This window comes from Ascaphus truei, chromosome 6 (assembly GCF_040206685.1).
Source record: "Ascaphus truei isolate aAscTru1 chromosome 6, aAscTru1.hap1, whole genome shotgun sequence".
Taxonomy (NCBI): Eukaryota; Metazoa; Chordata; class Amphibia; order Anura; family Ascaphidae; genus Ascaphus; species Ascaphus truei.
Window position 1 is genome coordinate 66,864,958 of NC_134488.1, and position 18,179 is coordinate 66,883,136.

The 18,179-nt window shown below is 47.1% G+C and overlaps 2 protein-coding genes across 3 annotated transcripts in view; both read right to left on the minus strand.

Moving 5' to 3' along the window:
- FAM229A (family with sequence similarity 229 member A) overlaps positions 1-2,499 on the minus strand; it is a 31,541-nt gene extending 29,042 nt beyond the window's left edge. The window contains exon 1 of the mRNA XM_075606613.1: positions 1,858-2,499. The gene's annotated coding sequence lies outside the window, so the exon portion shown is untranslated. The remainder of the gene's footprint in view (positions 1-1,857) is intronic.
- On the minus strand, positions 29-16,618 carry BSDC1 (BSD domain containing 1). Of its 2 annotated transcripts, none has more exons than XM_075604690.1 (11): positions 16,554-16,618; positions 16,037-16,097; positions 15,480-15,596; positions 14,801-14,968; positions 11,957-12,011; positions 6,023-6,138; positions 5,467-5,535; positions 4,273-4,354; positions 3,433-3,909; positions 2,630-2,727; positions 29-1,660 (listed from the first exon to the last, which is right to left on the minus strand). In XM_075604690.1, exons 1-11 carry the CDS (start codon positions 16,562-16,564, stop codon positions 1,628-1,630), a joined length of 1,287 nt encoding a protein of 428 aa, XP_075460805.1. In that variant the 5' UTR covers positions 16,565-16,618; the 3' UTR covers positions 29-1,627. The 2 variants fall into 2 exon arrangements, with proteins under 2 accessions (XP_075460805.1, XP_075460804.1); XM_075604689.1 differs by lacking the exon at positions 16,554-16,618 and adding an exon at positions 16,460-16,509.
- Between the last annotated feature and the right edge of the window lie 1,561 nt (positions 16,619-18,179).

The following is an 18,179-nucleotide window of genomic DNA, read 5'->3' on the forward strand; positions in this document are numbered from 1 at the left end:
CCTATTCCCCATCACAAAGACACAGCCACACACCACATAATCTCTTTAATAGCAGTTAAGTGCAAGTTTTGTAAAAGATTTTAGGAGAAAGTTAATTACAAACAAACAAACAAAAAAACAAACTAAGAAAGCTGTGAGAATTTTCTTGTTTGTTTTCTTTTTCCAGCTACAAAAGAGGCCCTGGAGAAGCCCGATAACTTAAAATAGATAATATATATTGCACGAACGACCACCAGGCAAACCATACTGAGGAATTCATTACAAGAGGAGCGGGGCATTACAGGGGCTTGTGACACATTGCAGAGCCAGAAACCTCCCATGCCAAGCAATGTGCTACAGGCGGCTCTGCCAGAGAGGAAGCTACAGCAGCATTTTATGGTCAGGCAGAAGAGGTGGAATCTCACTCACGCCCTCCTTGAAACGGAACACGCTATGCTGTATGATGACAGAATATCACTACGCATGTCCTCAAAGCATCATAATCCCCTAGCAAAAAGTAGCCTGCTGCACCAATGCTATGTTGTGTCCTTGTGGCGCAGCTGTGGACAGGCTTCTGGGGGGGGGGGGGGGGGAAATTTAAGTATTTCTTTAGGGTCCTTAAGGCAGCAGACTGTTTAGGTTAGACGTGTGTAGATAGCTAGTAATGCTTTATGTTGTCACACTTTAATGTTCATTCAGAGTGAAGATCCACTTACAAATTGATGACTCCATGTATCAAGCAGGCATTATTATTATTATTATTACTCTGTATACAGATCCCACCACCCCACATAACCCCAGCTGCATCTGTCAGACCTTTGTGCAATGCAAGAAAGAGCAGTAAAGGAAAGCAGGACAGGGCAGCCCCAAACAGAGGGGGATTGGGACCCTTAACCTTCAGGGGCACAGAGGAGACGTCACAGAGTAGGCAGACAGCACATTTTAACTGAGCAGCCGGGTACAAGCACAATATCTGTGGACTCGTCTGCATTATGCACCCTCACAATAGAGCTCCAGGTTAGAAAGATGTCGCTAGCAGCAAAGGTAGGAGCAGTACTGTGGATGAGCTATTGCTCCAACTAGCAGGACAGTGTCAATCTTCTGAACTAGGAGCATTAGCAGGCACTGCGAAATAAGCTACACACAAGATCAGGCAAGCCACTGTGACCCTAAACCACCAGGATGTGTTTGTATACTTTGCTCTATCCTAAATTATTTTGCAATTGAGTGTACTGTACTCATAACTCCTTCAGTAGCAGAAAGGCCTGCAACGCATTGTACAGCAAGGTTTAGCAGGCTGCTCTGGTGCTGACGGTGTTAAAAATAATAATAATGAGCAAAACAGAATCAAAAGAGAAGTATCCAAACATTCATTTCTTTTATATCCCGCCACCCACCCCTGGGAGATGAAGCTGCTGATTTAACCCTCTCGTGCACGCGTCCGTGCTGTGTGTCCTGGTGCAGCAGTAGCGGTCACAGTATCTGCGTATACGAGTTCCTCAGGTTAAAAGGGAGGGGGGATAAGATTTTGGCAGAGGGAGGGTGGCAGAAGGAATTTACACGCTCAGACTCCTGACTCCCGCTCAGTCTGCCCTGATGTAGTGTCCAAAGTAGCAGGGGGTGGGAGCAGTGACGTCCACTGCTCAACTTATTCCCAGTTTTCCCAGTCCTCATCCTCCAGCTAGAAAGAAAACCCAGAGTGAGTACTGGTAAGTGATGGTCTGTGTGTGTGTGTCCCTCCCCTTGCTTCTGGGACACAGGAGGTCCCATCATTCAGCTCTCCTCCGTCACTATTCCTTACATGTGAACCTAACAAACTCACTCCAAGGGCAAGGATTCCCCTCAGTCAGGAGCAACCAACCTTGTGCATCACCTTACCTGGTCATCCTATGATTGTCCTTCTTTGACACCGTCCTCTCTGCTCCTTCTTACCATCACTATCCCTTTATTCTCCTTCCACCTTTGCTCCTGACTATCCCTTTCCCGTTGTGTCTTTGGCTCGCTCTCTACTTCATGTGTGGATGTCACTCAAGAAGCCTTGGTAACTGCCAAGCTACACTACGCTAACTTTCTATGCCCTTAAATGTACCAGGGACCCGTGCAAGATTCAGGACTCCATGACTGTCCTCTATTAACCCACCCAAACCAGAGTCAGACCCAGAGCACATCTGAGACACGGTAGTTTGTTTGTAAATGGTGCTCAAAGTGCTGGGGCTGTGTGAATGGAAGGGAGCATACACTGGTACATTTATATATAAGCAGTACTAAGCCTTAAGTGGGCATAGGATACCCTGAAGGTTGGGGTGGTTGTCCAAGGACACCCCCCCTTTCCTCATTGGGTTAGCCCCCAGTAATGTACTCACTTAGTATTCTCCTTCCCAGGGTCTCCCTTCCAATGCGTGCAGCTGTGTGAGGTAAATTCCAAGAGCCAGGGTGTGCAGCGCACAGCAATGATGAAAGAGCAGGTCTTGCAATAAAATTCCTTTATTTTTCAAACATCTGGTTGTGGGACAGCAGCAAACTTCAACGCGTTGAAGTTTGCTGCTGTCCCACAACCAGATGTTTGAAAAATAAAGGAATTTTATTGCAAGACCTGCTCTTTCATCATTGCTGTGCGCTGCACACCCTGGCACATCTGAGACACACTGACCTCTCCAGACACCTCCACCCGGGACAGGGCCATCTGCACCTCCTCCTCCGTCATGTCAAAGTCCTTCTCCCAGTCCTCACTGACGTCCGTGCTGGATCCTGCGAGCACAGGGGAAAAAGACTGACGCACAGAGGAACCCGCCCATCCTGGTTATCGCAGCTTTCTGCTGCGTCGGACACCCTCATGTTTATGCTTCGGCATTGAGGCACTCAATGTGATGGTAGAAACGTATAAACAGTTTTTAAACCTTGCACTGCCAGAGAGGCCTAAAACACATTGCAGGGCAATGCATGTCCCTGAGGCAGTGATAAGGTTAAGTATGTCAGCAAGAGTATGAGTCTAGGACTGCATTGCTGGAGGGTTACTACACAGCAATGATATGCAGCACTGGTTTCTGTCATACTGTAAGAATCTCCAACATGGATGACCCCTGACTTTGCTGCCTCCAGCAACATGGCTGACGAAGCAGGAAGTCAGCCTCTATTTGAGCTTCCATTCTGCTCTCCTTGCCTCCTGTTGGAACCTCTGGTTGCTGTTTTGCTTGCCTCAGATCCCTGCCTGCCTCTGGACTTCTCTGCCTCTCTCCAGCCCGGACCCCGACCATTCTGCGACTCTCCTACCTCGACCTTGATATTGTGACCTCTACTCAGCTGCTGCATTCTGCCCTGACCCCACTATTCTTACTGATTCAGGATCTAGATCCCAGGTACGGGTCAGTCTAAACACCCCACCTCTGCCTAACGGGTCTGTCTCCGGGACAGTACAAAGTGACGTATACAAACTTAACACATACAAGCGCTCACCTTTCTTGCCATTGTTAGAGGGGGTGGATTTGCCACTGTCACTATTCAGCTCAAACACCCGCAGGTCGGAAGGTGCCTCCTCTCTCTGAGTCTGTGAGCGGGTGGGTGGTTTGGCACCCGGCTCTTCATGGGTCGCAGGGACTCCCAGCCGATCTGCAGAGGTGGGTGCAGAGCCCTGGGCAAGCTCTGCCTTCTCCGATACTGGTCCCTGCAGTTCTTCAGGCAGGCTTGCACTGGGCTCTGTCGGTGTGGTGGGGCTGTGGAAGGCTGGGTTGGCAATCTGGGTGACAGGGGAGGCGCTCTCGCTGCTCTCTGAAGGGCTTGTGGCACAGGTGGGGTCTCTGCTCTGCTCGTCCGGCTGCTCACAGCTGCCTTCAACTTGCAGGGTGGGGATTGCAGTTGCTGGGGCTGGTGCGGGTATCCTAAACTTCTCCTCCAAACTGAGGCAAGACACAGAGGCTGCCCCTACAAACTCCTCTAGGGAGAAAGGAAAACAGCCAATCAGCTTCCAGAATCCTCAGTGTCCAGTTGACATTTAGATTGTAAGCTCTTTGAGACAGATTCATTTATATGTGGTGCTCTTGTCCAGTAGTTTGATAATCCCCTGTATTGAAATGTCTGTTCTGAGAAGTGGTATACAGATTAACATATACACACATACAAACGTTATAGGATGAAAGTGACAATTCCACTAAAAAATAAAATAAACTCTCCGCTAGTAACAAGATTGCATATATTTCTAGGGAGAGGGAAAATAGAACAAAGCTCCGTATAATACCATTTAGTAGTAGCAGTGAGATGCTTGCACTGTTTCCTTAAGACTCTCTCCCCTCCCCTTACCCTCCTCTTCCTCCCATCCAGGCTCCTCGGAATGTACGCTTTGCTCTGCTCTCTGCTTCAGTGCGTCCCTCCGCGCCTCCTCCTGGAAAGGGAACGCAATTACCCATGTGACACGGTCACTGTGCAGGGCCAAGGCCCATCATCGCCCTGCACTTCTGCAACGTGTCATTTAATACGGGGTGACAAGATGTGCAGATAAGCAGAGGGGATGCTCATCTTGTTCCAGAAAAAGGCTGATGACACTAGGGTTGGGCAATAACAAAAAAAAACTCCCACGATAGATATATATATATTTGTTTAAAAAATAATTTGATTTTAAAAAAAAAAGTCTGAAAATGTTCTAGTAAAATCTAAATAAAGTGTTCTCAAAATAAATATATTTTCTTTAGATTTACTAGAAAGGGCCTTTGATTTCCAAACCCCTTCCATGTCTGCAATTCTCATTTTCTTACCTACACCGCTCCAATCCCCCTCATTCATCCACCCCTCTCTCAGATACTCCATGTAAAATCGCAATTAATAAAACGTTAAAAAAATATATAAAACTGATTTTTTGACAACTAAGAAAATATTTTTATTAATTTTTTTAGAACAGTTAAGAATTGTCGAAAAAAAAGTTTTCATTTATTTTTATCGTGGGTTCTAGTTCCCCAGGCGGAGGATGTGGCTGGAGGGTTTAAAAGAAGGAAAGTGAGGAGAGGTGTTACCTTTCACTGCTGCAGCTACTGCGTCACACGCTCTCTCCCCAGGCTGCCTGAAGCTCCTCCCCCCTTCAAGTCTGCATTCAGAAGCAGGAAGGGAGGGAGGACTTTGGGAGAGACAGCCTTCACAGCGCGGCAGCTTCAAAGCCGCACCTTGACCACAAAAGCCGGCACCATGTAATACCGCGATAATAAATAATTTCCCAAATCGGCACACCGTCAGATTTTATTATAGCAGCATTACTATGTATGCTTTCCAACCCTAGATCACTCGTTTTGGGACAGTTGGGAACATTTGCTAGCCTTTGTTTGATTTACAGCTCACAACCTGTGGAAGGTCCCCTACCGAATTAAACATTGGTTTATAATGTCTTAATTCATTTCATCCTGCTTCTTGATCCCCAGCAGGTCAGCGAATGACGGTGCGCCAGTAATACTGAATCAGTCACTGCAAGAGATACTACCCACCGCCTCCCACCGCTCTTCTCCTCACCTGCTCCAGCTGATACAATTTATAGAAGTATCGCTGCCAGAACTCTGAGTGGGAGACGGCCGCCGGCACCTGAGGGAGAGAAGATTCCACTGGTCAGATCAAAGTGCGGATCTAATCATGTTCCCTACCAGCTACAGTCTCACTTCCCCGTGTGATATTTCTGCGCTCCAGGAATATCTGATGATTTCTCGGCTCCTTTGTGCAGCGACAACCTCCAGATTTTTTTTAAATCATATTTAATTACTTTGTGCTCACAGGGAATTAAAAAAAGGCTCCATTGTATCACTTCAGAATAGGGATGTTGACTTCCTGTGCAGCAATTGCAATGTATCAGTGATGTCACGATGACACAGAGGAAGTTAGGTTTTACAATATAAACAACGCAGTGCAGCAGATAAACTATTCTCACAACAGATGTGATCTCCCCAAACCCCAGGCTTTTACACAGTATACACTTTGCCCTTAGTTCTCTTAGCTGGTGTGTTATGCAGGAGGTCGCAGTGCGGGAGCCTGTGCAGGGGGTGAGAACTGCTCCAGAGCACGCGCGGCCCCTCACCATCTTGGTGTACAGTGCTCGGATGGATGGGCTGTTCATCAGCAGCTCGGAGACTTCCACCTTGTGCTCCTCCGGGTCCCAGTGTGACAGCCACAAATCAAACTGTGAGGGAGGTCCTGAAACAAACACAGGGCAGGTAAAAAAAGAAGCTGCAGAGGATCCCCAGTATTGCTACCTGGCGCCCAGCGAGGTATGTATGTATATCTTTATTTATATAGCGCTTCACAGCAGTAATACACGTGCCGCCCAGCGAGGTGCGATGCCGCCTTACTACCCTCCGCCCAGCGAGGTGCGACGCCTTCCAACTACCTGCCACCAAGCGAGGTGCGATGCCGGCTTACTACCTGCCGCCCAGCGAGGTGCGACGCCTTCCAACTACCTGCCGCCAAGCGAGGTGCGATGCCGCCTTACTACCTGCCGCCCAGCGAGGTGCGATGCCGCCTTACTACCCGCCGCCCAGCGAGGAGCGACACATTCTTACTACTACCCGCCGCCCATCGAGGTGCAATGCCGCCTTACTACCTGCCGCCCAGTGAGGATGCCTTACTACTACCAGCCGCCCAGCAAGGCGCGATGCCTTACTACTACCCGTTGCCCAGCAAGGCGCGATGCCTTACTACTACCAGCCGCCCAGCAAGGCGCGATGCCTTACTACTACCAGCCGCCCAGCAAGGCGCGATGCCTTACTACTACCAGCCGCCCAGCAAGGTGCGATGCCTTACTACTACCCGCCGCCCAGCAAGGCGCGATGCCTTACTACTACCAGCCGCCCAGCAAGGCGCGATGCCTACTACCCGCCGCCCAGCGAGATGCGATGCCTTCTTACTACCCGTCCGACACCTTTCTACACGCCACCGAGCGAAGTGTGACAACTTTCCTGTTACCCTCCTGCCCAGCGATGTACGGCGCCTTCTTACTACCCTCCTACCCAGCGAAGTGCAAAGCCTTCTTACTACACACTGTTGTGGGATCTGTGTCTTTATTTGTATAGCGCCATCCATAGACATGGCGCTTTACAGCAGTAATACACGTGACAGGAAAAATAGGAACAAGCGCTTCTGACTTAGAAATCAACATTAGGAAAGGAGACCCTGTCTGAAGAGCTTACTATCCAAGATCTGTAACGCACTACTATTACGCAGTGCTGTACGATCTGACGCACTACTATTACGCACGGCTGTACGATCTGACGCACTGCTACTACGCAGTGCTGTACGATCTGACGCACTACTATTACGCACGGCTGTACGATCTGACGCACTACTACTACGCACGGCTGTACGATCTGACGCACTATTACTACGCAGTGCTGTACGATCTGACGCACAACTATTACGCACGGCTGTACGATCTGACGCACTACTACTACGCAGTGCTGTACGATCTGACGCACTACTACTACGCAGTGCTGTACGATCTGACGCACTGCTACAACGCACGGCTGTACGATCTGACGCACTGCTACTATGCACTGCTGTACGATCTGACGCACTACTACTACGCAGTGCTGTACGATCTGACGCACTGCTGTACGATCTGACGCACTACTACTACGCAGTGCTGTACGATCTGACGCACTGCTACTACGCACGGCTGTACGATCTGACAAACTGCTACTACGCAGTGCTGTACGATCTGACGCACTGCTACTACGCACTGCTGTATGATCTGACGCACTGCTACTACCCACTGCTGTACGATCTGACGCACTGCTACTACGCAGTGTTGTACGATCTGACGCACTGCTACTACGCACTGCTGTACGATCTGACGCACTGCTACTACGCAGTGCTGTACGATCTGACGCACTGCTACTACGCACTGCTGTACGATCTGACGCACTGCTACTACGCACTGCTGTACGATCTGACGCACTACTACTACGCAGTGCTGTACGATCTGACGCACTGCTGTACAATCTGATGTACTACTACTACTACGCAGTGCTGTACGATCTGACGCACTGCTACTACGCACTGCTGTACAATCTGATGTACTACTACTACGCAGTGCTGTACGATCTGACGCACTACTACTACGCAGTGCTGTACGATCTGACGCACTACTACTACGCACTGCTGTAAGATCTGAAGCACTGCTACTACGCAGTGCTGTACGATCTGACGCACTGCTACTACGCACTGCTGTACGATCTGACGCACTGCTACTACGCAGTGCTGTACGATCTGACGCACTACTACTACGCAGTGCTGTACGATCTGACGCACTGCTACTACGCAGTGCTGTACGATCTGACGCACTACTACGCAGTGCTGTACGATCTGACGCACTGCTACTACGCAGTGCTGTACGATCTGACACACTACTACTACGCAGTGCTGTACGATCTGACACACTACTACTACGCAGTGCTGTACGATCTGACGCACTACTACTACGCAGTGCTGTACGATCTGACGCACTGCTACTACGCAGTGCTGTACGATCTGACGCACTACTACTACGCACGGCTGTACGATCTGACGCACTACTACTACGCAGTGCTGTACGATCTGACACACTACTACTACGCACGGCTGTACGATCTGACGCACTACTACTACGCACTGCTGTACGATCTGATGTACTACTACTACTACGCAGTGCTGTACGATCTGACGCACTACTACTACGCACGGCTGTACGATCTGACGCACTACTACTACGCACTGCTGTACGATCTGATGTACTACTACTACTACTACGCACTGCTGTACGATCTGATGTACTACTACTACGCACTGCTGTACGATCTGACGCACTGCTACTACGCAGTGCTGTACGATCTGACGCACTGCTACAACGCACTGCTGTACGATCTGACGCACTGCAACTACGCAGTGCTGTACGATCTGACGCACTGCTACTACGCACGGCTGTACGATCTGACGCACTGCTACAACGCACTGCTGTACGATCTGACGCACTGCTACTACGCAGTGCTTCACGATCTGACGCACTGCTACAACGCAGTTATGTACGATCTGAAGCACTGCTACTACGCACGGCTGTACGATCTGACGCACTGCTACTACGCAGTGCTGTACGATCTGACGCACTGCTACAACGCAGTGCTTCACGATCTGACGCACTGCTACAACGCAGTTATGTACGATCTGACGCACTGCTACTACGCACGGTTGTACGATCTGACGCACTGCTACTACGCAGTGCTGTATGATCTGACGCACTGCTACTACGCAGTGCTTCACGATCTGACGCACTACTACAACGCACGGCTGTACGATCTGACGCACTACTACTACGCAGTGCTGTACGATCTGACGCACTACTACTACGTACTGCTGTACGATCTGACTACTACGCAGTGCTGTACGATCTGACGCACTACTACTACGCAGTGCTGTACGATCTGACGCACTGCAACTACGCAGTGCTGTACGATCTGATGCACTGCTACTACGCAGTGCTGTACGATCTGACGCACCGCTACTACGCAGTGCTGTACGATCTGACGCACTGCTACTACGCAGTGCTGTACGATCTGACGCACTGCTACGACGCACTGCTGTACGATCTGACGCACTGCTACTATGCACTGCTGTACGATCTGACGCACTGCTACTACGCACTGCTGTACGATCTGACGCACTGCTACTACGCACTGATGTACGATCTGACGCACTACTATTACGCACTGCTGTACGATCTGACGCACTGCTACTACGCAGTGCTGTACGATCTGACGCACTCCTACTACGCAGTGCTGTACGATCTGATGCACTGCTACTACGCAGTGCTGTACGATCTGACGCACTGCTACTACGCAGTGCTGTACGATCTGACGCACTACTACTACGCAGTGCTGTACGATCTGATGCACTACTACTACGCAGTGCTGTACGATCTGACGCACTGCTACTACGCAGTGCTGTACGATCTGACGCACTGCTACTACGCACTGCTGTACGATCTGACGCACTGCTACAACGCACTGCTGTACGATCTGATGCACTGCTACTACGCACTGCTGTACGATCTAACTACTACGCAGTGCTGTACGATCTGACGCACTACTACTACGCACTGCTGTACGATCTGATGCACTGCTACTACGCACTGCTGTACGATCTAACTACTACGCAGTGCTGTACGATCTGACGCACTGCTACTACGCACTGCTGTACGATCTAACTACTACGCAGTGCTGTACGATCTGACGCACTACTACTACGCACTGCTGTACGATCTGATGCACTGCTACTACGCACTGCTGTACGATCTGACGCACTACTACTACGCACTGCTGTACGATCTGATGCACTGCTACTACGCACTGCTGTACGATCTGACGCACTACTACTACGCACTGCTGTACGATCTAACTACTACGCACTGCTGTACGATCTGACGCACTACTACTACGCAGTGCTGTACGATCTGACCCACTGCTACTACGCACGACTGTACGATCTGACGCACTACTACAACGCAGTGCTGTACGATCTGACGCACTGCTACTACGCAGTGCTGTACGATCTGACGCACTACTACTACGCAGTGCTGTACGATCTGATGCACTGCTACTACGCAGTGCTGTACGATCTGATGCACTGCTACTACGCAGTGCTGTACGATCTGACGCACTACTACTACGCAGTGCTGTACGATCTGATGCACTGCTACTACGCAGTGCTGTACGATCTGACGCACTACTACTACGCAGTGCTGTACGATCTGATGCACTACTACTACGCAGTGCTGTACGATCTGACGCACTGCTACTACGCACGACTGTACGATCTGACGCACTACTACTACGCACGACTGTACGATCTGACGCACTACTACTACGCAGTGCTGTACGATCTGACGCACCGCTACTACGCACTGCTGTACGATCTGACGCACTACTACAACGCACTGCTGTACGATCTGATGCACTGCTACTACGCACTGCTGTACGATCTGACGCACTGCTACAACGCACTGCTGTACGATCTGATGCACTGCTACTACGCACGGCTGTACGATCTGACGCACTACTACTACGCAGTGCTGTACGATCTGATGCACTGCTACTACGCACGGCTGTACGATCTGACGCACTACTACTACGCACGGCTGTACGATCTGATGCACTATTACTACGCACGGCTGTACGATCTGACGCACTGCTACAACGCACTGCTGTACGATCTGATGCACTGCTACTACGCACTGCTGTACGATCTAACTACTACGCACTGCTGTACGATCTAACTACTACGCACTGCTGTACGATCTGACGCACTGCTACTACGCACTGCTGTACGATCTGATGCACTACTACTACGCACTGCTGTACGATCTGACTACTACGTACTGCTGTACGATCCGACTACTACGCACTGCTGTACAATCCGACTACTACGCAGTGCTGTACGATCCGACTACTACGCACTGCTGTACGATCTGACGCACTACTACGCACTGCTGTACAATCTGACGCACTACTACGCACTGCTGTACGATCTGACGCACTACTACGCACTGCTGTACGATCTGACGCACTACTACGCACTGCTGTACGATCTGACGCACTACTACGCACTGCTGTACGATCTGACGCACTACTACGCACTGCTGTACGATCTGACGCACTACTACGCACTGCTGTACGATCTGACACACTACTACTTCACAGTGCTGATCGATCTGACACACTACTACCACTACGCACTACTGTACGATTGGACGTCCCACTACCACACACACTACTGTACGATCTGTGACACTACTACGCAGTGCTGTACGATCCGACACACTACTACCACTGCGCACTACTGGACGCCCCACTACCACACTCTACGATCTGTGACACTACTACTAGTACTACACCATCAGCAACATAACTACACACAACAGTAAAAGTGTTAAACTGACCCGCCGAGTCCATGGAAACACTGCATGTTGTAGTGCGAGTGAACTTACCATCAGGCTCGTTGCAGTAAGTGGCCGGGTCAGACTGCAAACTGTACAACCGTGCCTGAAAAATAGGGGCAACATTACCAGAATATTAGAAACACATGTAAAAAAAGTAGTTGTAAAAATTATCTTTTTGTTGAATTTGTAGCCCAGATGCGCACACACACACACACACACCCCACACACGCAGAAGTATTCACCCCCTATCAATAATGTCACAAGTTGTTGAATTACAAATAATGTATGCACAGTTTTTAAAACGAATTATTTTTATTCAAAGCTGTCGTGGTTAAATTGAACACGGTTATATAAGGAGGTTAAATGTCAGCAAAGAAAAAAAAAAGTGACATTTACTGGTTGTATTCAGCCCCTTAATTCAGTACTTGGTAGAAGCACCTTTCGCAGCAATTACAGCTATGGGTCTTTTTGGATCGGACCCTACTAGCTTTTTTTACATTAGGATGCTGAATTTTTGCAAATTCTTCACGGGAAAATTGACCCAGTTCTGATAAGCTTGTTGGGGATCGTCGATGGAGACTGTAATCTTCATGTCTCGTCATAAATGTGCGATTAGATTCAAGTCAGGACTTTGACTGGGCCACTCAAGAACATTCATTCTCATAGTCTAACCATTCCAGTGTGGCTTTGTGCTATGGATCATTGTCCTGCTGAAATGTGAATTTCCTCCCCAGTGTCAAGAGTCTTGACTAACAGGTTTTCCTCAAGGATTCGCCTGTACTTTGCACTATCCATTCTCCCTCCTATCCTGACAAGCTTCCCAGTCCCTGCTGTAGAGAAGGATCCTATTAATATGATGTTGCCACCACCATGCTTGACAATTGGCATGTTGTTGACTGGGTGATGTGTTGGACTTGCGCTAGATGTAACGCCTGGAATTTAGACCAAAAAGTTACATTTTTCTTTGCAAAAATATAGATGATACTGCAGACATGTGGATCAAGGTTTTGTGGTCAGACGACATAAAAATGTATCTTTTTGGTTTAAATTCCCAGCGTTACGTCTGGCCGCAAGCCCAACATTGCACAACACCCAGTCAACACCATCCCAACTGTCAAGCATGGTGCTGGCAACATCATGTTATGAAGATGCTTCTCTACAGCAGGGACTGGGAAGCTTATCAGGATAGAGGGGAGAATGGATAGTGCAAAGTACAGGTGAAACCTTGAGGAAAACCTGTTAGTCAGCCACGACTCTGACACTGGGGAGGAAATTCACATTTCTGCAGGACAATGACTCAAAGCACAAAGCCAAACTGGAGTGGTTGAACAAGAAGAGAATTAATGTTCTTGAGTGGCCCAGTCAAGGTCCTGACTTGAATACAATATTTATGGCGAGACATGAAGATTGTAGTCCATCGACGATCCCCAACAAAACTCTTATGAGAACTGGATCAATCTTCTCATGAAGAATGGGCAAAAAATGTCACCATCCAAAGCTAGTAGATGTCGATCAAAAAAGACTCATAGCAGTAATTGCTGCAAAATGTGCTTCTACCAAGTACTGAATTAAAGGAGCAATCCATACCAGCAAATGTTTTGGTGAAGTATATAAATATATACATATAATTGAAGCAGGGGGTCTCCAGAGCTGAACCCCATTCATTTCAGCTCCGTGGACTGCTGCTTCCGGAGATACTTACCTTCAAAGTAGGTGCGGTAGCTGCTCCGGCTGAACAAGCAGGACTTTAAAGTTTAAAGCTCCTGCATCACATGGGCCAATAGTAAGCCGCTCAAAATCTTTGGTCAGCGGACATAGTGAGCCCTAGTAGGAAAGGAGAGCGCTACCAGCACCTACTTCGGAGGCAAGTACTGTATCTCCATAAGCAGGGGGTCCCTGGAGCTGAAATTAATGGGGTTCAGCTCCGGAGATCCCCTGCTAAAATGCTGTATATAAAAAAATAAAACAATTTGCAAATAAAATCTGCTGCCATGGATTGCCGCTTTACGGGTCTGGATACTTATGCAAACAATATCACAAATGTTTTCACCCTTTGTTGATATTTAACTTCCTCTTCATATAACAGTGCTCAGTTTAACCACCACAGCTTTGTTGCTTTGAATAAAAAAAAAGTTTGGGGGGAAAAATGTGCTTTCGTTATTTTTAATTTAACAACTTGCGACATTATTGGTTGGGGGTGAATACTTCTGCAAAGCAGTGTGTGTGTGTGTGTGTGTGTGTGTGTGTGTGTGTGTGTGTGTGTGTGTGTGTGTGTGTGTGTGTGTGTGTGTGTGTGTGTGTATGTATATATATATATATATATATATATATATATATATATATATATATATATATACACACACACACATACACGTAGGTATGTGTGTGTGTGTGTGTGTGTATATATCACTTTTTTTACTCACCATAACTTAACTAAGTATGGTAAACCCCATCCTCATCGCTTCATTGCATAGCCAGTTAACCAACACCACACTGATAAGAGCCATTAAGGTCAAAACAGCTGTCTGTGGGTGGGTTTTCTGGCTATGCATCTTAACCCTGGCTGTGCTCAAAGCTGTGACCATGCAGCAAGCTTAAGCCTATAGGGAACCATGTCTAAAATGGTTTTTGAAGCAAAAAGTGGCACTGTGTGCTCATTTGCATGTCATTTCCCAGAATCCCTTGCTGCAGTGGAAGTGCTGTGTGCTGGGTGATAATGGTGAAAGGCGGGGTTGCAGACCTGCCTAAGACATGCAAATGAGCATACAGTATATTTACATTTGCTATATGCTTTGCTCACTTTTTTTACTCGCGATAACTTAACTATATATATATATATATATATACATACATACACAATATGAACTTGAACACAAACACAGCTACTGGTACCTTGGTACTGTCATAAGGTTCTGTTGTACCGGAGGCAGTGGCCATCAGCGTGATTACATCACAGTCAATGGTTAAGTCAGGGGGTGGGGCCAAGGTGTCAGAGATAACTCCCAGGAAGTCAGACAGACCTTTCTTTACCTTTTCTGTGGTCCCAGAGGAACCCTCCACCTGAAAGTGTACAGAAACCAGCTCACACATCATGTACTACCACCCACTGCCACAAGAGAGCACAAGTACCCCGAGAAGGAGTCTCACAAAGGTTATCACACAGAATTTCCACATTTCAGGTCTGTGCAGATTTTTGTGCTGCCATTTAAAGCAGCCATACTGACCAAACGTCCTGATTCTTATTAACTTCCAGCAGTACAATAAGATTATTCTGCTATGTTCTATTCTCCTCCTTATACACCAATCCCAGAACCCTAAATATTTAGTAATGTCATACCCTATGGATGTGAGGAAATAGGTGTGCAGCAAAGGTAGACAGAAACAAGGCACATGTACATGAGAGTTCCTCACAGTATCAAACACAAAGGATGGATCATTAGACTTATTCAGCTACACATTTCCCTCGTTCCTCTAGACTTAGCTTCTGTCACTTTCAAATGTTCCCTCGTTCCCATCCCAAGCACTGTTCAATTCCTTTACTGATGCTACTTCCCGTGCTCCAGATACTCACAGCCAGCTTCTCCTTGACCACGCTAGCTGTGGCTGCAATAGTGCAGGCCGTGTCATGCTGGACCACACGACCGAACTCCGTCAGGTCCCTTTTCATGAACTCGAGAGCCTCTGCAGACTGAGCACAGGGATACCCAATTACCGGCCGGGTCACCCCATAATAGTGTAACACGCTCTATGTTATATTGTTAATGTTCTACATCACGTTATTATAAATAGCAATCAGTCCTATGGTAAAGATCATTTACACCCAAGCATCTCAGAATGGTCTCCCTGTGTCTGGCCATATCCCATGCTGCTCTGCACATTGAGCCGTCTCCACTGTGCCTATATATATGTGCCACTTCTATTCTAAAGGATCGGTTATTTGTAGTATTGTTTTTCACTTCCAGCTCTCTGTACTTTGGGGAGGGGGATTCATAATAAGAGTCATTGGAATTCGATCAGCGTTAACAACAATTCAAAACGATGGTAGTTAACAATTGGTTTATGAATACTGCCGATTGTGTCCCCCATCCTAGGCAGACATACACCCCCACACTGACAGGCTACAAGTACCTTGTCCCGCACGCTGTTGTAACTTTGCTGTAACCAGCTCCTCCACCAACCCCCATCTTCCCTGAAAAGGAAAAACAGACAGGCTGAGGGCGAGTGTGGAAACCCACATAGGACACCACAGGACAACCGAGTTAGGTTCATATGGGGAGTGGGGGCCCTCACACCGGGAGCACAACCCCTTGGCGTACAGGACAGGGAGCAGGGTGATCAGAGGCTGGGGAAGGGCTGCTCTCTAACCCCGGCATGCATTGCCCGGGTGGGAGCAGTTTGGGGGTGAGAGGCATTGATGTGACTGAGGGATGAGCCACGGTTTGGGGCATGTGAGTGTATTGTGACTCAGAGAGCAGGGGCTATGTGGGTGTTTTGGGGTGAGCAGGGTCTCCCGGGCAGCCTGTTTGAGTCCGGGTGTTCTCGGGTGAGTACTTGGAGTGATGCTGGTGTTCCCGGGTATAGTGCATTTCCGGGTGTCTCGTGCCATCTCCTCCTATCACCCACCATACAACAAATCCCCTCTCACCCTTCCGCCATCTTGGCTCCGTGACATCACCAATATTTACCGACCTCTGACCCCACACTTTCAGTGCCCTCCCCCCGACGCACACCGGAAGTAAGTGGGCGGGGCTTGCGCGAGAGGGCGGGGCTTGCGCGAGAGGGCGGGGCTTGCGTGAGGCTGAGCGAACAAAAGATGGCGGCGGCGGCGGCGACAGATGAGAGGAAACATGTCATCATGTTAATGACACTAATAATGATAATTAGTGTAATGATGTTAACAAGAAGAGGGCTCACCAGATGTATTACACATAGCAATGTGTAGGTCGTCTACATGTATAAATATATACAGTGTGTGCAGAAATAAATATATATGTAAATAAATAGATACCAGAGCATACCTGAAAACGAGAGGCATATATATATCTATATATAGATATATATATATATATGCAAATACAACTGTATGTTCATCTGCATGTCTTAGGCAGGTCTGCAACCTAAGACATGCAGATGAGCATACAGTTGTATTTGCATATATGCTTTCCTGTGGAGGGTTTTTGTCACTTTTTTTACTCACCATAACTTAACTCAGTATTATATATATATATATATATGTTTAAGTGGCATCATAAAGCTGTGTCCCAACTTCAAAAGAATTTAAACTTTATTTATTATTATTTATTTATAAAATATTTTACCAGGAAGTGATAACTAAACTAAAATTGACCTTAGAATAACATATATATATATAGAATATATGCTAAGAAAGGCAGAGAGGATTCCTAAAATAAACTAATTTAAAAAGTGGGAGATATGTATTTTTGGGAATTAAATGTAGTTGTTACTCGGGCTGTAAATAGTCAAAGTACTGGCGCATCACATATGTATGTGTGTATGTATATACTTATCTGTAGTGTAAATATTAACTACTGCAGACGTCCATTTTCAAGGACCAAAATCGGTGAGATTTGAGGATTCTAGACCAAAAAGACCCACTTTGGTAGAAAGTGCTGAGTTTATAAGTCGGACTTCAATGAAGGGCTATGGCGGTTATTTATTAAACTGCAAATTACTTTATTTGGTGTTTCAGTGTAATCACATTTTAATGAATAATCCCAAGTGAGAGAAGTCATTGAGACTAATAGAAAACCAGTGAAAGGCGACAGATCCAGATTACCCTCCTACTGAAGTGGGAAATCCTCATAAAGTGCTGAAAATGTGCCATTTGACTACTTTCTCATTGAAAAATATTTCCTAATCCCAATGCAATTGTATGGTTTTATATATATATATATATATATATATATATATATATATATATACATGTAGAGGTATCAGTACCGTGTTAGCCGAGCTTCAATAATCAAAAAAATAAAAAAATAAATAGATGATACCGTTCTGTGGCTAACGAAATGCTTTTATTTGCTCGCACAAATAAAAGCATTTCGTTAGCCACAGAACGGTATCAACTATTTATTTTTTTTATTATATATATATATATATATATACACACATGCCCCAAGACCTATCCACTCTCCTGTTCCTACACTTTAGGACATAGATAATTTCTTGCAATGATTTAGTAAAAGAAAAAAAATACAGCATCAAATAATGATGTTGACACACACACACTTTCCTATGTGTGTTTATG